We start from the raw sequence: 27380 nt of genomic DNA, 5'->3' as shown, positions 1-27380 counted from the left end.
TTCTGGCATATGTGTGTACACTGTTGTGAAAGATTCTCTGAACTGCTTTGAATACCTAAATGTTGTCTTATATCTGTATGTATCAGTTTCATTTCTGTTCTGTCTGTATTTGTATCAGTTTATGTGGTATTCTGTTTGTTTGTGAGTGCACTTACTACTTCGTAGTACCTGTTTTTTCTCTTCATACCTTGTTCAATTTATCTTGTGTAACTTTTTTCAGTAAGAGTTGTTAAATAGGTGCTTCCATCTTGTAGACCAGCAGTTCTTTTCAGTCTGGCCAGAGTGATGGGTGTAGATGGGGGAAGAATTTGGTCAAAGGAAGGGAACGTGCCAGGTTGACTGGAGCATTCTTTTATTAAAGGTTGATTTCTGTTTGTTCTGGAGAGGATGAAATGCCCATCCACTGTGGAAAGAGCTGGATGGGTCTTTCTAATAATATCAAATAATTTGTGACCAATTTAAACCTGGGAGAAACTGATGTTATACTGCTAATGGGACACTAAAGAGTTGTTAACCTGCTGATTGCCATTTTGTGTTTTCACTTAAGAGTGATAGGCTTGGGAGAATGTTTTGAAACTGTTTTAAAAGTAAATTGCGAAAAAACCCCAATGGGTCCACCTTTCTTCTCTGTCTAATTGAGGGACTGGTGTTAATAGCTCCCAGTTAATAACATCCATGGCTCTCTACTGCAGGAAATAAAGAAGAAGAAAGGAATAAAGGATGAGGTGCAACTGACCAGCAAGCAGAAGGAGCTGATGCATGCACAGCTGGAAAGGGAGTCTCAGATAAGAAAACGGTTGAAGGAGGTAAGTTTTGATGGTTTTTTTTGCTAACTCTGCAGCTGCCATGACTCAAATAATTTTTTGGGTCCTAGGTAATATATATATATAGATAATATAGAGAATATTTGGCACTAACCAATTTGTTTCTTTCATTAGAAATTAGATTTAAGAACTTGATTTTTTTCCTGATGGAGTTTTTATGGTAACCTTTTTGAATTGTTTCTCTTACAGCTTGATAATGAGCTGGAAACAGCCCTAGGACTCCTGGACACTGTTATAAAGAGAAAGCCTCCTGGTCTAACTCAGTACATCCCTGGGCTCATCAGTTCCTTCTTGCCACTTTTTCGATCGCCTTTGGCTGCTCCAAGGATTAAGAATCCTTTTCTTTCCTTAGCTTCCTGTGTCATGCCTGCTCGACTGAAGACCTTTGGTTAGTATTTGCAGTTGCTGTTTAAGGGCAGGGTGCATTATTTTTATGGCAGGGCGGTGAAAATCCTTGCTCTTAAAAAGCTGTGGACCATAACTGTGTACCACAGACAGCCAAGAGGAAAAACCACCCTGGAACAACGCGTAGGGAGATGACTGTGACGATCCAGAGATCCTGCTGGATAGGACTGGGTCCAAAGACAAGGAGTTGACTGGTCATTGTGACCACCTCTCAGCAGCAGTTGGTCGCAGTGGGAGTCTCTCACACTTGCATCCTCCAAACTCTGCAAAGGGAACTTTGCAGTTCCCTGTATGCCTTGGGGCTGTGCTTCCTTCTCTGTGCTTCTTTTGCAGCCTGGGCTGTTGCCCAGAGCTTTGTTGTAACTCTTGGGTCTGTGTTCCTGGGGATTTTTTCTCAAGAAATGTTTGGGTTTAGTCCTCTCATGGATTCTTTATTCTTTCATACCAGGTATTTTAGTGAGCCATGTGACCTTGCGGCTGATGAAACCAGAATGTGAATTAGATGAATCCTGGTGTCAAGAAGAGCTGCCTACTGCTCTGAACAGAGTCGTTAGTTTGCTGCATGCCCATACCGTTCCTAGTCGAACAGGCAAGGGAGAGCCAGGTAAGAAGTATTGTAGATGCCTCTGACACCCACCCCCCTGGCAGTAACTCTGTGAGCTGTTTTAGTTTTGGCAGTTTGTATAATGTTTTATAGGTGACTTCACTTTTTTTTTTTTAATTGGGTAAATCTTCATAGATATGAAAAACCATAAGTTTTTTTTGTGGTGGTAGTAGTAGAAGTGATGTTACAAGTATAGTGAGTGTAGAAATGAAATAACAGTATATTTTCTTAAAATGGTTCATACAGAAATAACAGTAGTGAAATCAAGGCTCATCTTTGCCCAGGACAGTTCCTGCCTTTCAACAGCACTTAGCATAAGTGATTCAGTGAGATGAAGTGGAAAGACAAAATAATTGCTTGTTATCTGTGATCTTAGCAGTGAAGTGCCTGTGGCCTCTTCTTGTTTGCTATGTAGTGCTGCAGTTCATGAATATTTTATTCTGGCATGGTTGTAGAAGCAGCAGTTCTTTCCCGCTCCGTAACACGAAGGCAAGCACCCATATTTATGTAGTGCAAGAATATGATCTGGGTTAAAATTCACTTTTTTAATTGTTTTTTTCCTTTTTTTTTTTTTTTTTTTTTTGCGTTTTTCACTGGGTTAGTTTTAATTTAGATCACTTCCAGAATCTGCTTCGTGATTCTGCACAAATACTTTTACCACTACATTGAAGGTAATAGTACAGAAGAGGGAGGGTAGATCTGCTTCCTTTGGACGCAGAGATGGCTTAGGCTGTCCTAAAGCATCTGCTGTACTGTAGTCACAGAGGTGGTTCATCATCTACCTCGATCAAAAACTGCTTTAGTAGATGGTTTATAATTTTTTAAAAGAAATGTAGGATTCCATTTGGTCCCTTACCCCAGCAGTTCAGTTCTTCTCTTACTGTTCCATTGTCAGTCAGATCCACAGCTGTGTGACTGTGGCACACGTAATCTTCATGGCTCAGGAGCAGCAATTGACCATGCTGAGCACCACTTCAGTGCTGAGCCTTGCAGTGATAATTCAGTGTCTCCACTGTGTAATTTGTTCCCTAGTAAGTGCAAGTTCATTAACATTTTAATCCATTTTCAGGCTTATTTCCAGAAAGTAGTGGAAGTATTTTCAACCCTCCTCCTTCAAGGTTTCCTACAGTTAAATGAATATTAAACGAACATCTGATTTTTTTTTTTTTCACTTCTCTTGCAAGAGGAAGGAAGTAGGTTCTGTAACACTTTGTTGGACAAGTCGTGTTATATTTCCAAATAATTTTTCCTCATTTTCAAAGTTGTTTGGAGTGTAGTCTTGCAATATTATTTGGTAGAGGTTAGTTTCTTAGGTTACCATGCGACCTAAGAGAGGCCATACCTCGTTATAATGTGGATGATAAAATTTATCATTCATTGCTGAAATGCCAAGACACATTTTATAATCTTTTTCCTATTGGCCAATACGAGCTACTGTGTTAATAGAACATTGATCTTCTCAGATAAAGCTTTCTTCCTCCTGCTGCATATAGAGGGGCAGTTGCTTAAGCCTAAAAATATATGGCCAATAATTAAAAAAAAAAAGAAAAAAAAAGTGTAAAAGCAAACAGAGAGAAAAATCCCACATCAGAAATGGAGGGGGTTTTACCTGAGCTATTCATGTTGAATAGTTAGGAGCTCACGGTGTGTTTGTTATTTAATATTTCTCCCTTGTACTATTTTCGCAGTATCCGTGCCCTACATAAGCTGACTAATACTGCAGTATTGCAGCTGCAGTGCTCTTCATCTGCATCTTAGAAATTTTAAATCTGGCATTCTCTGAGAGCACAGATAGTATGTAGAAAGCAAACATTTTCCCTAGACGTCTGGTGCTTGTGGTTTAACTGGACTAACTGGAGCACTGGAAGAAGCGTCTGTTATGTCCCATAGCCAAGCCCCTGTGAGAAGGAAGGATCAAAATCTTTAACAATGGGAATCCAAAAGTTTCAATTTTTTTCAAGGTGGGAGGGGAGTTGGGACTTGCACTAGAATTAGAGGACGCTCATTCCCAAGAACCCAGCTGGAGACTGGAATGACAGGTTAGCTAGGTTGGTAGGAAGTGTTTAAAGGGAACATAGCTGGCAAATGCACCCCTACTTTGGGGCAAATGAACTTTGAAAGTGAATTAGTTAAATTGTATCAGATCCCTGCGTGGATCCTCCTGCTCAGAAGTAAAATTGAGCATAGGTTTTTTATTTTCTAGTTTAATTAATTTTAATTCTCAGAGTGTACACACAAACTTAATGCACTTTAAATAATAAATTTTATTTCAGCTTTGGTTGTGTGGTGGATTTGATTTTGTGTCCTGTACCCGCCCCTGCCTGCCAGTATTTCCAGGATAGGCAAAACCTCAGTTTTTAATCCATTGATTTGTTTTAATTTCATTTACAGTGTGTGTTCTCGCACTGTTGAAGCATTGGAAGTAATTTGGAATCCTAATGTGACTTTAATTAAAGCCAGCTCATTTGTGTAGCAAGCAACAGTAGGTAGAATCATAGAATCATTTAGGTTGGAAAAGGCCCTTAAGATCATCAAGTCCAACCATTAACCTGACACTGGAATGCTAAATGTCACTGTTGGAGCCATGCTGTTGCTGCTGTTAAGTGAAGTGGCAAAGCGGTAGAGGCTAAACAGAGGAGCTGGCTGCGTGCGTGGCTTTGAACTGGCTAAACTTTGTGTGGGGTAAGTCCAGATACACGAGACAGTGTCCTTTAGACCTGGTGTTTGTAGGGGCATAGAAGTACTTAGGGTCACTCAGCATGTTTGTACATAAGGCTGAAGCTGGCCATATCCATTACGCACTACCAAGGTGTACATTTATAAAATTAAGCCATGAGAGGATCAGCTCTGCTCACAGGATCGTTTTTCCTTTTTGCAGGTGCTGCCCCATTATCAGCTCCAGCGTTTTCCCTGGTCTTTCCTCTCCTGAAGACTGTTATGACTGAGACACCTCATGACAGTGAAGACAAGGAGGAGTTTCTGGTCAAGATTCTGCAGATCCTTACGGTCCATGCTCAGCTGAGATCATCAGCAAATGGCCAGGCTGTGCTGGTGGATGAGGTGAGAGCTGTGGGGATCAGATGACCTCCTTCAACGGTTGTTCAGATGAGACATGGGATAAAACAGCTAATGTGTAAACTGGACAAACCAGATTAATTCTACAAGTTAAAGTTAACCATGTAAGATTGTTTTCTGTCCCAGGTTTTGGTTACCTGTCCACCCCTAGGTTTTGATTGTGATTTTTATATGGAGTGTCATGTACAGGCAAGGTGCTTTGGAGTCACAAGACATAAGACTTTTTCTCCTCCCTCTGCGTTTTTTGCCCCCAACCTTTCAGAATGGCCCAGAGTTGCTTCCCCGGAGGGACATGCTGATTCTGCTGACCCGGGTTATAGGAACGGGTTCTCCACGGTTACAGGTGAGTCCTTGGCTTCATAACCACAGTCAGGAGTCTGCGTAAGTTTCATCAGCATCTAACTGAGGGAAATACACCCACCTGATTTAAGTCTCTGAGGCTGATGGTTGATACATTACCAATTTTTTCCTATGCTTATGGTATTCTTCTTGGGATAAAGTGCCTGTATCTTTTTTCCTGTGGGTTTTGTTGCACCAAACATATTCTTCAGTTTTCCATGGGTAACATTTTATTCCTTCTCTAAGGCCTTGCTCTGTCAAAGAAGTTTAGTAGTCTCTCCTCTGAGTGTTTGTTCTAAGGGACGAGATAGCAGAAAGGTCAATAACAAGAAGGCGAAGGGTTGGACTGAACTCCTCAGTTCTTGTTTTTGTCACGAACCCTTGTCACTATTCTTTGGGAATTTATTCTCTTGTGATAGCACTCAACCCCCACCCTGCGCTTGCTTTGGGAAATGCCCAGAAGCAGAAGGCACCGGTGGAATCTCTAATACTTCCTCACGGCATTTTAGGTTTTGGCTTCCAATGCACTGACCACCCTGTGCACAAGCAGCAGCGGGGAGGACGGCTGTGCCTATGCAGAACAGGAGGAGATCGAGGTGTTACTTCAGGCCCTGCAATCTCCATGCATGAATGTTCGAGATGCAGCTCTCAGGGTAGGTGGGAATCATTCAGGGTCACACTGAATTCCTTAATTTTTTTAAGAGGTGAATCTCCAACACTGGTGAAGAGAGGCTTTAGCTGTGATGCCAGTCTTTGGGCAGTGTGTCTGCAGGAGGAGGCAGTAATTACTGAATAATAATGCTCTAAGTGTAATGCTCTTTGTGCTAGATTTATCTTGCAAAAAGGAGTATTCTGGGTCTACCCACACTTTTGTTTTGTTAAAACAGGTGTAATTATGTCAACTTAACACCTTCTATTTACAATTGCATAGAGTTTAGTCTTAAAGAGAGAAGCTGTGAAAAAATTGCTATGTCTGTATTGGGCCCAGTATTTTTGGAAAGCTTCAGGCTTTGTTGTTTCTTAGAACAAAGAAACTAAAAACCGAGGATGCTTTGTTTTCCTTGCCATGGAACAAATTTCAGCTTAGCTCACCTGAGCTGGCTTCTCTGTATGCAGGAGCAGAGAAAAGATTGTAGTCACGAGAGCACAACCTTGTGCCCAGTTGCCTCTGCAACCTGCACAAGGAACACTACTCTTGAGTTTCACCATCTCACCTATTAGCAACAGGAAGTCCTTGATCAACACTGGCAGCGTGCTGCACAAGCAAACGTGAATTTTGACACTTCCAACCACTGAGAGATTGAATTGGCAAAGGTTTTAAGTGTTCTAAAATATCTGTTTCTAAAATCATATCCTTGCACTGATTCTCCTGTAAACTAATGCAGGGACTGATGGAGCTGCAAATGGTTCTACCAACCCCAGACAGCGATGAAAAGAATGGACTGAATCTGTTGCGTCGCCTTTGGGTAGTGAAGTTTGATGTGGAAGATGAGATTCAGAAGTTGGCAGAGAGGTAGGAGTTCTTCCTGGCTGATTGGATTGTAAGGGGACCTCTCTTCTGCTCACCTCGTGGAGCTTCATGGGCAGGGGCTTTGCCTCCCACAGGTGGAGGGCAGCTATAGGTCACCCTGATATTTGCATTTAGCAGTGGCTTCTCTTACTGAAGGGTGACCCATCATCACCTCTTTGTGTGCGCTGCAGGTTGTGGGAGTCCATGGGCCTGGAGCTGCAGCCTGACCTCTGTTCTCTGCTGATCAAAGATGTCATCTACCACGAAGAGGCAGTGCGACAAGCAGGTGCTGAAGCTCTTTCCAGAGCTGTAGCTCAGTATCGAAAGCAAGCAGCAGAGGTCATGAATAAACTTACAGAGATTTACCAGGAGAAGCTCTATGTAAGTAGTCTTGTCCTAAGGTGTTGACAGGCACAAGCTTGTGCTTTATTTTATATTCTTTATTAATCACTTTTCCTTTTGTCTTGAGGATGTGCATGAAGGCTGCTGTTGCCGTATTTGAGCTTATCACAGACTTTAATGTCTTGATCCTCAGGTTATCAGCCAGTAGTGGCACTGTTGTACAAGTGAAAGATGTGCCTTAGGTGATACAGGAAGACTGTGGCAGAGCAGGGTCAGTCTAAGTCTTTCTGAGGCTGAGCCAGCTCTCTGCTTGGTTTTTTTTTACCATGCTCTTCTGCTAGTGGTATCATACCTCTGTGCAGTATGATAAAATGGCATTGCAGGTATGGCTGAGAGTATTCTCTGCATGTGTGTCCTTGGAAAAGGCATGCTGATGAAATTTTTTCACCTTGCAGAGGCCACCTCCAGTTTTGGATGCTTTGGGACGAGTGATATCTGAATCACCGCCTGACCAGTGGGAAGCGAGGTACAGTCATCTTCAGATCAATCTCATCACTTTCTGTGCATCCAAATGAGATGTTCCAGATTTTTATTTAGGAAGTTCAGGCAGTGGAGAAATAAGGGAATGTTAAAAGAACAAAATACATGTGGTTGTAATGACTTCTAGGTTTCACGCTTCCTTCTGGTAGAGAATATTTGTGCCCCTCAAGCAGGCTGGACAGGCCGAACTGAAATGGTCTCAGTTCCATCAAATATTGGATGCTATCTTCTCTGTGTCCTTCTGATAAGAACAAAGGCTTTCCCTCTCATACTGTCTGATTTTTGTCTTATCTTACTGTATTCCCACCTCTGTATGGGCAATTGATTGTTTCAAGTGCAGCAGCATGAGCCTTAATGAACTGGACAAATTCCAGTTTGGATAATTACTTTTGTCTGCTTGTATGCTCTATACAGGTTTAATTGGGGAACATCTTACTCACTACCTGTCTTAAGCTAATCTGTTCTTTAGTGCTAATATACCTTGTTGTAAAGCTGCTGTATTTCAGCAGTAGATGAAGTGATCCTGATGTTTGTCTTTGTTGGCCCAAGTATCTGTAATGCTTAATCGAGATAAAAGTCATTATATGGCTGAAGGATTGTTGTCCTTTTGGGAACCTGTGGCATGGGATTATGTAATGAAATGCACAGAGGTTGGACACTCTGAAGCTCTTCGGTTTTGTAGTGGTTCTCTCTCTCAATTTCTGTAATGTACTGCTGATAGCAAATGTGATTGTCACCTCAAGCAAATTCTGTCACAAGTCAGTAGCTCACCTGCTCTCCATCTTTACAGGTGTGGCATAGCTTTGGCCCTCAACAAGCTCTCACAGCATCTGGACAGTTCTCAGGTGAAGCCTCTCTTTCAGTTCTTTGTACCGGATGCCCTGAATGATCGCAGTCCTGAAGTCAGGAAGTGCATGTTAGATGCAGCTCTTTCAACGCTCAACACTCATGGCAAAGTAAGTCTGAACGCTTCTCTCTAGCAGTGGAAAAAAGTGGGATGAAAATGTAGGTACTGTGTTGGAGCCCATAGATTTTTTTAGTTTTTTTTTCTTAGAGGTTGCTGTTACTTGTAATAGCTAAAAACTTTCATGTAGTAGGAATTTTTGTGTTGTTTTGGAGTTGTTCTGTTAGTGACTAGTGTTGACTAAGAGTGTGGTTTTTCCCTGTCATTGCACTAAAAAAGAAATAGTGCTGAATTAACTGAAGTTAAAATGGTATAAAGCTAGAGTAATACAAGTAAAATCAGACCACAGATCTTTTAACCCTGGGAAGGTGAGATTTCCCTTTCAGGCCTCATGCAAAGCAAAACATGAAAGCTTGCCGATTGTTGGCTTAATTAGACTGAAGACAAGTGAAGTCCTTCAGAGAACTGAGGACCATCCTTCTCCTCACCGCTAGCCCTTCAGCAGTGTTAGATGGGGGAGGTGTGCAGGGTGTAAATTGCTCAGCTGCTGATTTTCTCATATGTGCAAGTCACCTCTTCTGGACAGCCCTCTGCATTGCTGTTAAGTCCAAGACAATTAGAGTGTTTTCATATTATTCATTCTTTCCTTCTTTTTCTTAGAAAAGCAGTGTAAAAATCATTTTATCTTTCTGTTCTCCCTTTGCAAATGGAGCAGGAAAAAGAGCAGGCACTGCCGTTTCGGCTGGCAGTCTTGCCTAGTAGCTTGCATTGCTTCTGGCAGAACATCATGCTGCCAGGTTTGGGGGATCTTAATTTTTAAGAGCTAACTTCTCTCTAGCCGGAAGTATTTGTTGCCTGTCGGGATGGCACAAGGTTTTATGTGATGTGACACATGAAATGAACTGTAAACACAGTGTGATTGTTCAGTTTGTTGGCTCAGAGAAGAACAAACAAGTCCACTGAGCATAGCAAATCTCATTCGGACTCTAGTGGCAGGTTCTGTGGTTTTGTTTTTCAGGACAATGTTAACTCTCTCTTGCCAGTGTTTGAAGAATTCCTGAAAAATGCTCCTAATGATGCCAGTTATGATGCTGTCAGGCAGAGCGTGGTCATTCTGATGGGTTCACTGGCAAAACATCTGGACAAAAGTGACCCTAAAGTGAAACCAATTGTTGGCAAACTGATAGCAGCCTTGTCCACACCATCTCAGCAGGTAGGTGTCTTCTTGGAGGAGTTCTCGTGTTCCCCGCAGAGGCAGGTTAACACTGCGATACTTCTAGGGATGTCAGAGAGGTGAAAAATGGCTCTGGTGACAGAAAGCTGTCATTGTGGGTGCAGTCTAGGGGAAGGTTATGTTGGTGATGAATATTTTGTGATCTGATAGCTGGTGGATTGTTTTACAGGTTCAAGAGTCAGTAGCAAGCTGTTTACCACCTCTGGTGCCTGCAATTAAGGAGGATGCAGGAGGAATGATACAGAAGCTCATGCAGCTGCTTTTAGAGTCTGATAAGTACGCTGAGCGCAAAGGTGCGGCTTACGGGCTGGCAGGCCTGGTGAAAGGCCTTGGCATCCTCTCTCTCAAGCAGCAGGAGATGATGACCACACTGACCGATGCTATCCAGGACAAGAAGAACTTCCGTCGGCGTGAGGGTAAGGCACAAAAGCTTTTCCCTCCAAATACTTCCAATTTCTCTTGTATCTACTACTATTGTGGTCAGATCAAATGATATCTGAACCCCTGTGCTTGGTTTATCTACATTTATTTTACTAAAGTTTGCAGAGAAGGAAATGGGGAGTGTCTGTCATGAGGCCATTGATTGTGTATAGTGTCCTAAAACTGCTCTCTTTGCATTGTGGTGGAAGAAGCGTTTCTGGTCCTAGATGTTGTTCTTGGTGCCTCTCCCTCCTGTTTTCAAAGGCAGGTGTTGCTAGGTGGGCTCCTGCTCCCTAGACTGTACATATTCTGCTCCAGCTGGTCCAGAGGGGCTTTCACAGCCTCCTTGTTCCTTTTGCTGCTGAACGTTTCCTGTCCTTATTTCTGCTTGCCTAAGCTAGGACTCAGAGGACTGTTCTGTTTTTAATGCTACTGAGCTTCTTGTCCTTTCTGAGACCAGACAACCCTACCACAGCGCTAGCCACCAGTGCAAGAGGGCAAGAAACTTTGAGGTTTGAGTGCTTTTGGAGAAATTCTACAGATACTTGGCAAATTCTATCTTCTCTTTCCATCCCCTTTAAATGAAGTTGTATTTTCCTCTGACCTTTTTTGGTTTTTTAGGGGCTCTGTTTGCCTTCGAGATGCTCTGCAGCATGCTTGGAAAGCTCTTTGAGCCCTATGTGGTTCATGTGCTACCTCACCTGCTGCTTTGTTTTGGAGATGGGAACCAGTACGTGCGAGAGGTAAGATGCTTTAAATTTCTGAGAACAGAGTGTTAAGAGAAAAATGAAATGGAATGGATATGAATATTGTTTGTAACTAGGCAAACTGAGAAGGTGGATCTATCTCTTGAGATACCACTAATACGATTTGATCTTAATAACAGAAAGCATCTTAGTTAATTGGCCATTAATTGGGAGCTACTTGGCTAGCTGCATCATTGTACTTGGGCACTGTTTTACATGAAGGCTTTGTTCTCATTGAACCTCTGAGAAAGGGAAAAACATGTGTTGTGACACAGCTTGTTAATCGTCTCTTCTCCTTGGAGGCTGCAGATGACTGTGCCAAAGCCGTGATGAGCAACCTGAGTACTCACGGAGTGAAGCTGGTTTTACCATCACTTCTTGCAGCACTGGAAGAGGAATCTTGGAGAACCAAAGCTGGTACGGACCAATATCTGACTGACACGACTGAGAGTAGCTCACAGTTCCCTTCACTGCCATTCCCCTTGGTTATTCCCTCATCCCTGCGGATGGCCATGATAGTTTATTGTCTCACAGGGAGACTGTGGAACTTAGAGCTTTTGAGATATAAATGAATTTCCTGACACATTTGAGCAACTTCTTTCCCTTCAGCAGATTCAACCCCTCATCTCTCTAGAAGTACTCCAGAAGCTGGAAGTTCTCCCCCCTCCCTTCTTTTCCCTGGTACAACAAAAAAATAGTTTTTAGTGTCTTAAAGTGTCATAGAGTGGCTTAATGCATTTGAGCCATTCTGTGTGTTCTCTGACTGGTCATACCACTTGCAGATTTGAGTTGGAGGTAAATGTCATCTTCTCGTATCTCTTCTTAATGCTGTGTATTGTTTTGTGTTTTGTCTTTTTTTTTCTTTCTTTGTGTACTGATGCACAGGATCAGTGGAACTGCTGGGAGCTATGGCGTACTGTGCTCCCAAACAGCTCTCTTCCTGCTTACCCAATATTGTGCCAAAACTTACTGAGGTGCTCACAGATTCTCATGTGAAGGTGCAGAATGCAGGCCAGCAAGCTCTCAGGCAGATTGGGTCTGTCATCAGGAATCCAGAGATCCTGGGTAAGAACTGTCTGCATCTCTCTGCGGAGCGGTCCTGACATGACCACGGTTTATAATAGCAAGGTTTATATTCACAGCGTTTAGGATTAAATCCAAATTTCTATAGAAATTAAACTACTTCTAGAAAAGTATAACATGAAAGCTTAAGAGCAGGTGTCTGCTTCAAAGCTTATTGAATGCTCCTTTCCATTTTGTCAGCTAATATTAATAGGGTTTTCTGTGTTTCCTGTGCTGCTAGTTGCTTTAGAAGGATCTAAAACGTCCCATGAGAGAACACCAGCTCACCCTGACGTGTTTTTGTTTTATGTACAAATAAAGTCTTTTCTCTCCTTTCAAAAAATATTCAGCAATCGCTCCAGTTCTGTTGGATGCTCTCACCGACCCCTCCAGGAAGACCCAGAAGTGTCTGCAAACTCTCCTGGATACCAAATTTGTCCATTTCATTGATGCTCCATCCTTAGCGCTGATCATGCCAATTGTTCAGAGAGCTTTTCAGGATCGTTCCACAGACACCAGGAAGATGGCTGCCCAGATCATTGGGAACATGTACTCCCTGACGGATCAGAAGGTATGGTGCTGAAAACGCTCTCTGCGTGCTGTGTTTACTGTGTAGGAGGTAACAGAGCAGGCACTGGAGAGAATTTACTGGGTTTGGGGATTTTGCTGGTAAGGTAGACAATATTAGAATCCTCACGGCTTCCTTAATTAAATGTATGTAAATGAAAAGATAATGGCTATAAAGACAGTGACAATTCTCAGGTGCTTAAGACTGTCGGCTTTGTACTTTGGTCATCTAGTTATTACCAGATTTATCCCTGCAAAAAGGTCTTGTAATTTTTACCATGTAAGAAACGCCTTAACAAACAAACAAGCAAAACCAGTACCGGTGAAACACAGATCAGCTGCTTACAAATGGATCCAGGGTTCGTCTGAGAAATATTTGTAGAACCTCACTGTAGGCTAAAGATCTGTGTTTAATTTTTGTGCTGATAATCTCTACCTTTAAACCTTGTGTAAATGTTAAGAGTGTTGGATTTTCCTTAGATACAAAGTGCTAGGTTGCGGGTGAGCATCGAAAAGGTTTTGAGTGGTCTGCACAGAACTGATGTTGTTTCTTGGACTTGCAAACAATTCAGTGTGCTTATTTGCAGGATTGTGAAAGCAACTGATTAAACTCTCGGGATGTTATGGATGATAGCTAATAATAAGGGGCTGAATGCCCTTTACATGGAGGTGACTTCGGTTTCTTTCTCGTTTTGAATCCAGTTCTTACTCTTTGGGCTCTTTGTTTCAGGATCTGGCTCCTTACCTACCCAGTGTGACTCCTGGCCTGAAGGCATCTCTGTTGGATCCTGTACCTGAGGTAAGTCTTTTGTACAAATACGGTTTGTCTTTCAGTGCATTAGGTTAGACTTTGTCCTGGTCTTCTGTAGATCTGTGATCAGGCTGACATGTCTCTGTCTTAGTAACTTTGACTGGATAATTTACAAATTTCTGTCCCTCTTGTCTGTTAGGTGCGTACAGTCTCTGCAAAGGCACTGGGAGCCATGGTGAAGGGGATGGGAGAATCGTGCTTTGAGGATTTGTTGCCATGGCTGATGGAGACACTGACATATGAGCAGAGCTCAGTGGATCGATCTGGTGCTGCTCAAGGTGAGGACAGCTGTGTCTGAATACTGAGCTCAGGCTTTCTCCTGTTAAATCAGATTAGCTTGTTCTTTCTTGTGTTTATCAGCTTTGTTACCTGCTTTTTTTTCCCAGGTCTTGCTGAAGTTATGGCTGGTTTGGGGGTAGAAAAGCTGGAGAAACTTATGCCAGAGATTGTAGCTACGGCCAGTAAAGTGGATATTGCTCCACATGTACGAGATGGTTATATCATGATGTTCAACTACCTGCCAATTACCTTTGGAGACAAGTTCACTCCCTATGTTGGTCCCATCATTCCTTGTATCCTTAAGGTATGTAGCAAAGGCCTGAAGAGTTTTGTTTTATTTAGAGGATAAAAAGAAGGCTCTAGAGTATTTTAAGCATCATTTACAGTAATTGTGAGACATGCAGAGACTTGTCCAGCTTTGCTGGACTATACAAAATATAACTTGTTCCAAGTTATTTGCTTGCTGTCTTTTATTTGTATTCTTGAAATCACCTTTGTGCATTCACAGCTCTCTAGTTCATTTACTTTTCATGGCTGAGAGAGAAAACAAAACGATGTTTTCCTCCTGTTGGTTTTGTATATTGTGCTGAAACAAAACCCAGCTTGCACAGACACTTTTCTCTCTCCGTTCAGGCACTGGCAGACGAGAATGAGTTTGTGCGGGACACGGCCCTGCGCGCTGGCCAGAGGATCATCAGTATGTACGCCGAGACTGCCATCGCGCTCCTGCTGCCACAGCTCGAGGACGGCCTGTTTGATGACTTGTGGCGGATAAGGTAAGGGATAACGACCTTATCCACAGACATTTCTCTTCCATGGCTGGAAAACTGGTGTGATTTAGACTCCTGTATTGCTCCTCGAGCAAATGCAGAGGCCTCCTGGGAAGCAAAAGCAAGTCTCTCTTTTTGCTTGTTGATTTGAATATGATGCCTTAAAGCACCGAGTCTGCAGAGCCCTGCCAGCCGTGCATCAGGTTTCCTGGTACTGCAAAGCATTCCTGCTAGGTTATAAATTCTGGTAGTGACTCTGAAAAGCACTTCCAAGGCAGGTGATGTGGCAATATTTAGCCCTCATATATTGTTTTTCATTTTTCAAAATGCTGAGTAAGTTATTTTCTCCTGTGTGTGGAAATGTGCAGTGGAGCGCTCACAGCTAATAGTAATTGCTCAAAAATTAGGTGTACTAAAAGGCTTGTGTCAGCTGGGTGCCAATGAGTGTGCTTATCCCAGGTGAATGTCTTTTGGGTTGAGACAGGTACTGGCAATGTCTTGTTCCTTTTTAGAATCCAGGCTGTTCCCTGATCATTGGTTTGATACAGGAATTCTCTCAGCCCCTTCCAGTTTGGAATTCATACCTTCCCTTTCTCTTTAGCTTGCTGCTTGTCAGTCGTGTAGGCAGGCTGGTCCTACGTATCAGCCCATGCAGCAGTTCAGTGCTGACCTAGCTCTTTGCCTTGCATTTTGCTCATGTCTGTATTTGTCATACTGTCGTATTTGGACAGGTACCACGGAATACCCTGTTTGTAACACTTGACTTGCTCCTGTTGCCAGGTTTAGCTCAGTTCAGCTCCTTGGAGATCTTCTATTCCATATCTCAGGAGTCACGGGAAAAATGACCACAGAAACTGCCTCAGAGGATGACAACTTTGGAACAGCCCAGTCAAACAAGGTAAAGCTGTTCTTGTCTGTTGTGCCTTTTATTTTATTTTTCTTTCTAATTTTGTTTAAATCAGCATGGAAAGCCTGCTGGGAAGGGATATTGAATAATCGTGTCTTTTGTTCTTTTTGTAAGTTTCAGGAGCGGATAATACAGTTTTGTGATATTTCTTTTCAGGCTATTATTAATGCTCTTGGTGTGGAGAGGAGGAACAGGGTGCTGGCAGGGCTGTACATGGGCCGCTCTGACACGCAGCTGGTAGTGCGTCAAGCCTCCTTACATGTCTGGAAGATTGTAGTCTCCAACACTCCTCGCACACTGCGTGAAATTTTGCCGACCCTCTTTGGGCTTCTGCTGAAATTCTTGGCCAGCACTTGTGCAGATAAGCGAACGGTGAGAAACTGAGCAATACCTTCCTGTTACTGCAGGTGACTGTCTAAACTAATTCCTGAGGAACACAAGATAATTCTTTTCTATAAATGACTCCAAAGCTGTCATTAATTTAACTGTTCTGAGCATGAGTATGTCTGAATTCTCTTTTTGCTGAAGGCAACTGTGATGACAGTAAAACCATTTTGCTGTGGTTACTTATAATAGTAGTGTTTCCATTCCTACTACTCTGTTTATACTGTGAACAGAGGTTTATAGTCAAAAGTTAGTATTTGCTCACAGTTCACCTTCTTAAGCTTTGTAAAACAAGAAAACAGTTCATTAATATTTTTTTGGGGGACAGGTTGCAGCACGGACATTAGGAGACCTTGTCCGAAAGTTAGGAGAGAAGATCCTTCCTGAAATCATTCCTATTCTGGAAGATGGACTGAGGTCAGACAAGAGTGATGAGAGGCAAGGAGTCTGCATTGGGTTGAGTGAGATAATGAAATCTACCAGCAGGGATGCGGTGAGTTAAATGTGGAAGGTGAAATCTCCAGTTTCCTGGATGTTTATGTTACGATGCTGGTATTGTCCTTGAGACAGAATAATACAGCTAGTGCTGGACTTGTTTTATGGACTAAATTCAGAGCTTATAACTAACATGAGTTGCTGTTCAGGCAAATATATGCATTTGTATCTGTCGGTAAATTTAAAACATTGCATAGTTCTGATTTTTATGAGATGTAAACGAAATCATCCACTAGGTAGTGGATCATCCCCTGCAGCTATTTGTGTTGGTTAATCCTGGTTTTCTTCCAACATATTTCAAGCAAACAGCAATTTACTTTCAGTTGTTAGCTACTTCACTGAGAGGCATGTGTCTGTTGTGCTTTAGACATTCTGTAATTTTATCTCTACATCTTTAGGTTCTGCTTTTCTCTGAGTCCCTAGTTCCTACAGTGAGAAAAGCGCTCTGTGACCCTCTGGAAGAAGTCCGAGAGGCTGCAGCTAAAACATTTGAACAGTTGCACTCAACAATTGGACATCAAGCTCTTGAAGATATCCTGCCATTTTTGCTGAAGCAGCTGGTAAGCGTTCCTAAACATTAGTCAACAACTTGATTAATGATGTTGTGGGACAGGTTTTGCATAATTATCTTAAAGGAGAAGCGGGATTGTGGTGGCAGAGCTTCCAGGGAATGGCAGCTCTGTTTTGTCCCCTCCGTGGAGTCATCCTAACCATTGATGGGGAAGGTCTTGTGGCTAAAGCATAGGCCTAAGAATTGCTACATCTGGCTCTGCTAGGGAATTGCCATCGTCACCTGCTTAAGTTGCTTGGCCACCATTTCTGATATGGAAAATCTTTCTGATGCAACAGAAGAGCTTGGTTTGGGGTTTTGCTATATAATCTGAGAGCATTTTTGGATAGAAGGACTTGTGTGTTGGTTATATGATCACATGGTAAGCTGTCACTTGAAATAGGGTTTAGCTTGGTGTGTCACAAATCATCTCAGGTTTGTAACTTTCTCTTTCCGTATAGGATAATGAAGAGACATCTGACTTTGCTGTGGATGGTCTGAAACAAGTTATGGCTGTCAAGAGCCGTGTGGTGCTGCCTTATTTGGTGCCAAAGGTACAGTTGGAAACAAATTTTAAACTCAGAACTATGTTTTCATACATACGCCTTTCCAGGCGGCAGAGGGTGAGGGAGACTCAGCAGTGCCTGGGTGAGTCAGCAGTGACTGGGTGTGTCCCAGGGCAGGAGAGGCTGCAGTTGTTTGCAACTCGTTGGGGAGGGCACTGACTCCCTCCCAGTGCACAAGGCGAGGAAGGTGCCAAGGAGCTGTGAACCAGGGGTGGCACCAACAGGTATTTCCCAGTTCAGTGAAAGAACAATGGTATCTACCCGGTGGAAGAAGACCAAAATGGATGTGGGAACCCAGACAGAGCTCCCACGGAAGGAGGCGATGGTGCAGGTTGCGGGCTGCAGGGAATGCTACACCGTCTCTGTGGTGTCAGGGGGCTGTGTGCACTGTGAGCAAGTAGATGATCTGCTTGGCCGAGCGGCACAGCTGCAAAACCAGGTTGAAAGGCTTCAAGCCGAAGTAGAAAGGCTTAGGAGCATTCGGGAGGCTGAAATGGAGATAGACTGGTGGAGCCAGGCTCTGCCCTCCCTGCAACAAAAATGGGAGCACCTGCCGGAGAGCTCCCAGGATCGAGGGACCACTGTACTCTGCCCCTCTCAGGTGGAAAACAGTAACCTAGAGGAGAGGAGTGAGTGGAGACAAGTCTATGGCCGTGGCAAAAGGCGAGTGCCCTCCTTGCCTAACTTGCCTCCACAGGTGCCTCTGAGCAATAGATATGAAGCCCTAGTGGAATACAGCCGGTCCAATGGGGATGTGGTGGAGAGGCAACCTATATCAGAGGTCCCACCACAGTCAGAAAAACCTGACGGGCGTATAGCTACCTCCTCCACAAGGAAGAAGAGAAGAGTTTTAGTGGTTGGAGACTCCTTCCTAAAGGGATCTGAGGGCCCAATATGCAGAGCTGACCCCCATCACAGGGAGGTCTGCAGCCTGCCTGGAGCCCGAATCAGGGATATCACCAGGCAACTCCCCAACCTGGTGAGGGCCACAGACTACTACCCCCTGCTGATCTTCCACACAGGTGGGGAAGAAGCTGCATCCCGTAGTCTGAGGGGGATGAAGAAAGACTACAAGGCCCTAGGACGGTTGGTGAAAGAGTCTGGGGCACAAGTTGTTTTCTCCTCCCTCCTTCCATTTTCAGGTGATGATGTGGGATGGAATAGTAGGATTCTCTCTATTAATGCCTGGCTACGAGACTGGTGCTACAGGCAGGGCTTTGGGTTCTTTGATAATGGCTGGTTTTATAAGACACCAGGTGTGACTGTAATACATGGGAAAGGTTTATGTCGTAGGGGCAAAAGGGTTCTGGGACAGGAATTAGCAGGGCTCATTCGGAGAGCTTTAAACTAGATTCGAAGGGGGATGGGGTGGTAGCTGGGCTTGCACCACTGGGGCAATGCTCTAGTGTTGAGGTAGACCAGGAGGCCCCCCATCCCCCTGGGGTGAAATCAGGGGGTGAATCTGGGATGAAATCGGTGTGCCCAGCTCGCTCCCTGAAATGCCTGTACACTAATGCACGCAGCATGGGGAATAAGCAGGAGGAGTTAGAAATCCGTGTTCGGTCGGGGGGCTATGATCTAGTGGCAATTACAGAGACTTGGTGGGACGCCTCGCATGACTGGAATGTGGTCATGGATGGCTATGTCCTGTTCAGGAAAGACAGGCCGCTAAGGAGAGGTGGTGGAGTTGCTCTTTATGTGAGTGAGCAGCTAGAATGTATTGAGTTCTGTCCAGAGGCAGATCAGGAGCGAGTTGAGAGTTTGTGGGTGCGAATTAAGGGGCAGGCTGGCAGGGGTGATACTGTTGTGGGTGTCTATTACAGGCCACCGGATCAGGATGAGGAGGGTGATGAGGCCTTCTACAGGCAGCTGAGAGCAGTCTCGCAATTACAGGGCCTGGTTGTTGTGGGGGATTTCAACTACCCTGATATTTGCTGGGAGGCCTACTCAGCCAGCCATCCCCAGTCCAGGAGGTTCCTCCAGTGCATTGATGATAACTTTCTGATGCAAATGGTGGATGAGCCAACTAGGAGAGGAGCGCTGCTGGATCTGATCCTCACTAACAAGGAGGGTCTGGTGGAAGAGGTGAAGGTTGAGGGCAGCCTTGGTTGTAGCGACCATGAGATGGTAGAGTTCAGGATCTCATGTGGCAGGAACAGAATAGCTAGCAGAATCGCAACCCTGAACTTCAGGAGGGCCAACTTTGGCCTTTTCAGGCAATTGCTAGGGGAAATCCCATGGGACAGGGTACTAGAAGGTAAGGGGGCCCAAGATAGTTGGTTAGCGTTCAAGGACTGCTTCTTCCGAGCTCAAGATCAGAGCATCCCAGCAGGTAGGAAGTCAAGGAAGGGGACCAAGAGACCTGCATGGTTGAACAGGGAACTGCTGGGCAAACTCAAGTGGAAGAAGAAGGTGTACAGATCGTGGAAGGAGGGGCTGGCCACTTGGGAGGAATATAAGTCTGTTGTCAGAGGATGTAGGGAGGCAACTAGGAAAGCTAAGGCCTCCTTGGAATTAAACCTTGCAAGAGAGGTCAAGGACAACAGAAAGGGCTTCTTCAAATACATTGCAGGTAAAGCCAACACTAGAGGCAATGTAGACCCACTGATGAATGAGGTGGGGGTCCTGGAGACAGAGGATAAAAAGAAGGCGGAGTTACTGAATGCCTTCTTTGCCTCTGTCTATACTGTTGGAAGCTGTCCTGAGGAGCCCTGGACCCCTGCGGCCTCAGAAGAAGTCAGGATAGAGGAGGAATCTGTCTTGGTTGATGAGGGCTGGGTCAGGGACCAATTAAGCAACCTGGATGTCCATAAATCCATGGGCCCTGATGGGATGCATCCGCGGGTGCTGAGGGAGCTGGCGGAAGTCATTGCTAGGCCACTCTCCATCATCTTTGCTAAGTCATGGGCAACAGGAGAGGTGCCTGAGGACTGGAGGAAAGCGAATGTCACTCCAGTCTTCAAAAAGGGCAGGAAGGAGGACCCGGGTAACTATAGACCAGTCAGCCTCACCTCCATCCCCGGAAAGGTGATGGAGCAACTTGTTCTTGGTGCTGTCTCTAGGCACATCAAGGATAGGGGGATCATTAGGGGCAGTCAACATGGCTTCACCAAGGGGAAGTCTTGCTCAACCAACTTGATAGCCTTTTATGAGGATGTTACCCGGTGGATAGATGATGGTAAAGCTGTGGATGTGGTCTATCTCGATTTCAGTAAAGCGTTTGACACGGTCTCCCACAGCATCCTCGCAGCTAAACTGAGGAAGTGTGGTCTGGATGATCGGGTAGTGAGGTGGATTGTGAACTGGCTGAAGGAAAGAAGCCAGAGAGTAGTGGTCAGCGGGACAGAGTCCAGTTGGAGGTCTGTGTCTAGCGGAGTTCCGCAAGGGTCGGTTCTGGGACCAGTTCTATTCAATATATTCATTAATGACTTGGATGAGGGATTAGAGTGCGCTGTCAGCAAGTTCGCTGATGACACAAAACTGGGAGGAGTGGCTGAGATGCCGGAAGGCTGCGCAGCCATTCAGAGAGACCTGGACAGGCTGGAGAGTTGGGCGGGGAGAAATTTAATGAAATATAACAAGGGCAAGTGTAGAGTCCTGCATATGGGCAAGAACAACCCCATGTACCAGTACAAGTTGGGGACAGAGCTGTTGGAGAGCAGCGTAGGGGAAAGGGACCTGGGGGTCCTAGTGGACAACAGGATGACCATGAGCCAGCAGTGTGCCCTTGTGGCCAAGAAGGCCAATGGCATCCTGGGGTGTATTAGAAGGGGTGTGGTCAGCAGGTCGAGAGAGGTTCTCCTCCCCCTCTACTCTGCCCTGGTGAGGCCGCATCTGGAATATTGTGTCCAGTTCTGGGCCCCTCAGTTCAAGAAGGACAGGGAACTGCTAGAGAGAGTCCAGCGCAGAGCCACGAAGATGATTAAGGGGGTGGAACATCTCCCTTATGAGGAGAGGCTGAGGGAGCTGGGTCTCTTTAGCTTAGAGAAGAGGAGACTGAGGGGTGACCTCATTAATGTTTATAAATATGTAAAGGGCAAGTGTCATGAGGATGGAGCCAGGCTCTTCTCAGTGACATCCCTTGACAGGACAAGGGGCAATGGGTGCAAGCTGGAGCACAGGAGGTTCCACTTAAATTTGAGGAAAAACTTCTTTACTGTAAGGGTGACTGAACACTGGAACAGGCTGCCCAGAGAGGTTGTGGAGTCTCCTTCTCTGGAGACATTCAAAACCCGCCTGGACGCGTTCCTGTGTGATATGGTCTAGGCAATCCTGCCCCGGCAGGGGGATTGGACTAGATGATCTTTCGAGGTCCCTTCCAATCCCTAACATTCTGTGATTCTGTGATTCTGTGATTTTCCCTCTGCTCGCTGCCAGTTTTCTTTGGATCAATATGCCAAAAGGAAGAACACAGTTTGAAATTTTCTTCTGTTTTTATATTCAAACATTGTCATTTGGGTTGTGATGCATTTATATGTAGAAATTTTTCATGTTGTAGATGAACTGAGATTCCTTCTGAAAAACCTTTCTGCTTGTCTTGGTTTTTTGTTTTGTTTTTAGCTGACTACTCCCCCTGTGAACACCCGTGTGCTAGCTTTCCTCTCCTCAGTGGCAGGGGACGCTCTGACACGGCACCTGAGTGTCATCCTGCCTGCTATGATGTCTGCGCTGAAGGAGAAGCTGGGGACCAGTGAAGAGCAACTGGCAAGTAGCACGGCTCAGCTCTTTGTTATGACAGGTTGCCTGAAGATAGAGCTTCAGGTTTACTTCCCAGAACAGAATCTGTGTTCTCTAGATTCACAGATTGCGTGTTTTAATTCAGTCCATTAGCTTCCTCAGGATGAGTCTTTTTGCCTGGTGGCATATTGTGAGTTGAAAACGTATGCTTTCCAAATCTATTTGTGTCCATATAAAAGTCTCTTTGGTCTGCAAGAAGATACAATTCTCAGTTTACTTACTCTTGGAGAACTGCCAGCGTGTCTAGTTAACTTTGTATTTATTCTTGGTATAGAAGACTGGGAGATTAAAGGGCTGGAGGGAGGAAATCTCCTGTTTTGCATGCAGCACTCCTCCTGTGCTGCTTTCTGAAACATCTGGTATTTGGACTCCAGAGATCATCCTGGAGTTGTGATTGCAGATAGACATGTACATAAGTTGGTGAATTAGGAATGTGAGTGACGGAGTCCTGTTGTCTGTCTGCTGTAGATGCCCATTAGCTCAGTTTCTAGCCCCGAGTCTGCCTGGAGATCTCTAGTGTACGCACAGACGTGCTGTAATTAGTATTATGACGCACAGTATTAAATTACCTAAATAAAAAGAAAAGTTATCTGACAAGACCTCCGGTCTCTCAGGGGTGAGTAAGATGGGGAGACTGAGCTACCCTTCTGCAGCTGGAGAGCGGCCTGTGCAGCAGTCAGTCCAGCAGAGTTGGTTCATTTGTTAAATTTTGAGAGTTGCTTATGTACTTATCTCTGCTCCAGGACTGAATTGAGCCTTTAATGGTGATGTGACCAGCTATTTAATGAGAAATGATCAGCAAGTGGGATATGTTGTAGTATTTCTCTAAGAGATAATGCTATGGGTAACGTGGGGAAACCTGGCGTTAAGTCTGGCTTTGTTCTGTTTGAGAGTTAACGTGAAGTTGATTTGCACTCTTTAGGAGATGGCAAACTGCCAGTCTGTAATCCTGTCTGTGGAAGATGACGCTGGACAAAGAATTATAATTGAAGATTTACTAGAAGCTACCCGCAGCCCTGAGCTGGGAATGAGACAGGCGGCAGCTGTCATTCTGAATATCTACTGCTCCAAGACAAGAGCAGACTATACTGGTCATCTGAAGAGCCTGGTTTCAGGCTTGATACGTCTATTTAATGACACCAACCCCGTAGTTCTGAATGAAAGCTGGGATGCGCTTAATTCCATCACCAAGGTGAGAGGCAGCTTAAAAAGGTTACAGTGGTAATGCCTGGCAAGGAGAGAATGGGGATAGCTGGTAAAACACTGCCTGAACTGAACCTTCTGTTTTGATTGTAAACTACGGTTATGTTTGCAAATGCTGCAGAGATTTGAGAGCTGTAAGATGAGCTTGACTTCAGCTTTGTGAGCGAGGAGGCAGGAAACAGGTGTCTTCTCGTGACACCTGAGAAGAATTCACAAAGAATAGCTGGTTGTGATGTTGCCTCATCTTTATCTTACCCCTCTCTCCTTGCAGAAATTAGATGCTGGGAACCAGCTTGCTCTCATTGAGGACCTGCACAAGGATATCCGGATTGTAGGGAATGAGGCCAAAGGCGAGCATGTGCCGGGATTCTGTATTCCTAAGAAGGTAAAGGACCAGAATGAGGGTGGATTCGTCACAGCCATAACACCCGCCTTGTGGGGGAACTGATTGATAGGACTTCACAGCTATTAGAAGCCGTGACTATTGGGGTGTTCCAAACCTGTGTGTCGGAGAGACTTCTTGTAGGTTACTGCTGCTCGTGAGTTACCCTACGGAAGACTCCTTTTGTGGCGAGATCTTTGACAATTCTGTTACGCATGTAAGTCGTGGTCGCTGGCTGCTTTTTGTGGAGGAGTAATGCTGGGCTCCGGTGCCAGATTTCTCTGGTTTAAAAATTCCCTGAGCCGCCACCACTTTTCTCATAGCAACTGGCTTAGTAAGGCATAGATGCATGAAATCAAACCAAATAAAAGTAGCTCTAAATGTGGAAGCAGGCAGCTGAAGGTCAACAGGAAATTGAGAGAAACTCTCCAAGTTTGTGCATCTGGTGTATAACAGGAACAAAAATAAGATACATATTTTTTGCATCTTAGCTTCTAAGCTTTCTTATCCGATTTTCATGACAGGGAGTGACTTCCATACTCCTGGTGCTACGGGAAGGAGTTTTAACTGGTAATCCAGAGCAGAAGGAGGAGGCGGCAAAGGCCTTAGGGCTGGTTATTAAGCTGACTTCTGCTGAAGCTCTTAAACCATCTGTGGTGAGCATTACTGGGCCGCTTATTCGGATCTTGGGAGATCGGTTCAGCTGGAATGTCAAGGTGGCTCTGCTTGAAACGTTAAGCCTTCTTTTAGCCAAGGTAAGATTCAAATCATTGCCTGTGGTTTGTGAACGTTTTCCATGGTAACCTGCAGAAATGTCAGTTGCTGTTCATGTAAGTACAGCCAGGATGTCTGCTGCTGTGGATCTGCTGTTCAGGAATGGCACCATAACTGGACTGTATTCTTCCAGCAGCTTCTGGCCTACCAAAAAAGCCCCCAATGCTTTAATTTCTGGACCTCACAGAAATATTGCTAAATGCTGATAACACTTTCAAATGATTAAAAATTACCATGTAATTAATTTCTCTCCTGTGTCCACCATTTTTGTGAAATGTTAAGTCCAAAGATGATCATCTTACGTACTTGAACTGAGCTGAGCTTTTATTTGGTGCTCCGTATACAGAAGACTGTTGGTGATGCTGTAAAGTCTTTCCATGGTACCCTGTATTTCAGTGTACAGAAAATAAGACCAGATTTGAAAGGGGTAAAAGTTGTGTGGTAAACTACTATTTCATGTTTTTCCTATTTTAGTAGTGTGTTAGATCTGAGTAAGGGCTATTTGTGCTCACTAACTGCTACAGAAGAGGTCACGCTGTTTTCAGGCTTTGATTTCTAGCTACTGTTTCAGACTTGACCGCGCCACTTTCCCTTCTTTCATCTCTGGTGTAGGTTGAGATTGCCCTGAAACCGTTTTTGCCCCAATTGCAAACAACCTTCACCAAAGCTCTACAAGACTCAAACCGTGCTGTTCGCCTTAAAGCTGCTGATGCTCTCGGTAAACTCATTGTCATCCACGTAAAGGTGGACCCTCTCTTTACGGAGCTACTGAATGGAATTCGTTCCAGTGATGACTCTGCCATCAGGTAAGCCGTAGGTGATACCTCAGACCTTCCTGCTTATTGAGGATGAAAGAAAGGGCTAGGATGAACGAACAAAACTATTACAGCTATTTTTGTAGGATTTCTTCTTTTGTCTCCCCTTAATTCTGAGAGTAAGATTTAGTTAGTAGTGAAAGCAGTTGTCTGTTAACCAAGGGTTGTAAAACAAAGGACATGGATGATAGGGACTTCCTGGGTCAGAAGCTGAGCTGTGACACTGCGTAACGGGAAGTGTTGCTTGGTCTCTGGCAGTTCTCCTCTCTCCTGCACACCCCCCAGCAGCCCATTGCACCCACTTTCAGATCCAAGACTGTATCGTCAGTCTGACCTGAAGTAACGCAGTTGTTCCTGTATCCTAAGTGCACAGGTCCCTCGGAAATTAACTTCCTGATTTGAGAATTTGTTAAATGTTTGAATAATCAAAAAATATTTCCGTAGTAAGAGACAGACACAAGTACACAAATGTAGAAGTATTCTCTAGCATGGAGTTTTCAGCAGTGCAGAGAGAGTGTCAGTCTCCTAAACTGCCAGGCACATTAGTGTAATTGCTGTTACCGGTATCCAGAGCTCCACTTGTTCCTTAGGGTGGGGGAGAGGCAGTGTCTGACTGTACGTTGTGATCTCTCCTAGGGACACAATGCTGCAGGCTCTGCGGTTTGTAACACGAGGGGCTGGTGCAAAAGTCGATGCTGCGATTAGGAAGAATATCAGCACGGTGCTTCTAGGGATGCTGGGACACGACGAGGTACTGCTTCAGCCAGCTGCGAAGGGTCCCTGCTGCAGACAGTCTTATTCTTAAATTTAAAATCTGAACTTTCTAACAGAATTATTTTCTAAAATAACTGCCAGGGGAAATTACTAATGATAGAATAGAAAGAGACTTATATACTATATATATTACTCACTAAACTGAATACAGTCTGTAAAATCGATCTTGTTGGAGCCTTGTAGTGTGTTAGCTGAGAGTCAGGTGCAAGAATTAGCGATGCCACTCACGGGTTAACTCTGCAAATCTGTGAGTTTAATGTTTCCGTAGCAACCACGTATGTGGGTTTGACCTGCAGCTCCTCACCAACGTGTCTGAGGCAGCTCTGAAGCCAGGGTTTGCTTTTTTTCTTGGAGGAAACCTGCAATATTTTCACTGTCTGCACGTACGTTTGTAGGCTCTCAGGTGGGATTTAGTGTGAGAAATTTTTCAGATAATGGTATATTTTTCTTCAATGAGCAAGAAGCTCTCCAAGTTTAATATAGGGCCTTCTGTATATGGCAGATAGCGACAATATCCTCTGAGAGATTAAAATTAATCACCTAGTAATTTCTTCCTTATGTATTAATCTGTGCAACATAGACATGCAACTGTTGACATGCTAGAAATGGAAAAATTGAAAAACTCCCCCAGGGTTGTAAGTTTTGGGGTGGAGAAGAGTAGTGCTGGGATGGCCACCTAAGCCAGCCACAACAACAAAAGCCTGGAAGTTTTCAGTTAGACGTAGTGGGAGCTTATCACAGAGATAAGCCCACCTAGGCTGGCTAGAAGTAACGCTTACTTTCTAGACTGTGAATCTAAACTTCACTCTTGTGAACACATCTTTTAAAACATTCACTTTCATCTTTATGACTTTTCCGTTTAACAAATCAGGATTTATAGAAGGTCTGTAATGCTTCAGTCTCTCCTGGCTTTTTTGACTGTGGATTTGGCTTTAAGTTTCATTATGTACAAGAAACTTTGTGAACTGACAGAAATCCACAGGTAGTAGGAGTGAAATGCTAATAATAGTATTTCCTCCTCCTCTTTTTATTTCGTATCATCTCCTGTCACTTGCTCTTCTTGCTGCTCATGTGCACTGAGCTCAACTGGTGTTACTCTTTTCTCCCTTTCCTGTCAGGATGCCACCCGCATGGCCTCAGCTGGCTGCTTAGCAGAACTGTGTGCATTTCTGTCAGAAGAGGAGCTCAGTACTGTTCTCCAGCAGCACTTACTGGGTAGGTGAAGATGTTTATCGTGACTGGAACTGATTCTGAAAGCAGGAAGATACCTTCTTTGCCATTGGCTCGGGAAAACTTTGTGACTAATTATTTAGATTCTCTTTATCTTAAACCTGAATCTCTAGATTTTCTTGTACTTTTCT

At 44.3% G+C, this 27380-nt stretch overlaps 1 protein-coding gene across 1 annotated transcript in view; it reads left to right on the top strand.

Annotated features, from left to right (window-relative positions):
• Positions 1-27380, top strand: part of GCN1 (GCN1 activator of EIF2AK4) — a 47334-nt gene that overhangs the window by 15276 nt on the left and 4678 nt on the right. Inside the window, exons 23-54 of the mRNA XM_068412388.1 lie at positions 693-806; positions 1014-1212; positions 1678-1833; positions 4712-4893; positions 5171-5251; positions 5757-5900; positions 6633-6760; positions 6949-7138; positions 7555-7625; positions 8430-8595; positions 9562-9756; positions 9947-10193; positions 10819-10940; positions 11246-11360; positions 11829-12008; positions 12356-12576; positions 13303-13371; positions 13523-13661; positions 13770-13966; positions 14296-14438; positions 15213-15330; positions 15496-15711; positions 16052-16216; positions 16617-16778; positions 17230-17322; positions 21895-22038; positions 22994-23263; positions 23546-23659; positions 24181-24411; positions 25043-25236; positions 25882-25996; positions 27138-27234. Of these exons, the coding sequence (XP_068268489.1) occupies positions 693-806; positions 1014-1212; positions 1678-1833; positions 4712-4893; positions 5171-5251; positions 5757-5900; positions 6633-6760; positions 6949-7138; positions 7555-7625; positions 8430-8595; positions 9562-9756; positions 9947-10193; positions 10819-10940; positions 11246-11360; positions 11829-12008; positions 12356-12576; positions 13303-13371; positions 13523-13661; positions 13770-13966; positions 14296-14438; positions 15213-15330; positions 15496-15711; positions 16052-16216; positions 16617-16778; positions 17230-17322; positions 21895-22038; positions 22994-23263; positions 23546-23659; positions 24181-24411; positions 25043-25236; positions 25882-25996; positions 27138-27234 (4978 nt within the window). The remainder of the gene's footprint in view (positions 1-692; positions 807-1013; positions 1213-1677; positions 1834-4711; positions 4894-5170; positions 5252-5756; positions 5901-6632; positions 6761-6948; positions 7139-7554; positions 7626-8429; positions 8596-9561; positions 9757-9946; positions 10194-10818; positions 10941-11245; positions 11361-11828; positions 12009-12355; positions 12577-13302; positions 13372-13522; positions 13662-13769; positions 13967-14295; positions 14439-15212; positions 15331-15495; positions 15712-16051; positions 16217-16616; positions 16779-17229; positions 17323-21894; positions 22039-22993; positions 23264-23545; positions 23660-24180; positions 24412-25042; positions 25237-25881; positions 25997-27137; positions 27235-27380) is intronic.

The sequence above is a fragment of the Nyctibius grandis genome, chromosome 14, assembly GCF_013368605.1.
Source record: "Nyctibius grandis isolate bNycGra1 chromosome 14, bNycGra1.pri, whole genome shotgun sequence".
NCBI lineage: Eukaryota > Metazoa > Chordata > Aves > Nyctibiiformes > Nyctibiidae > Nyctibius > Nyctibius grandis.
The sequence above is the reverse complement of the archived record's forward strand: the minus strand, read 5'-3'. Positions and strand labels throughout refer to the sequence as shown.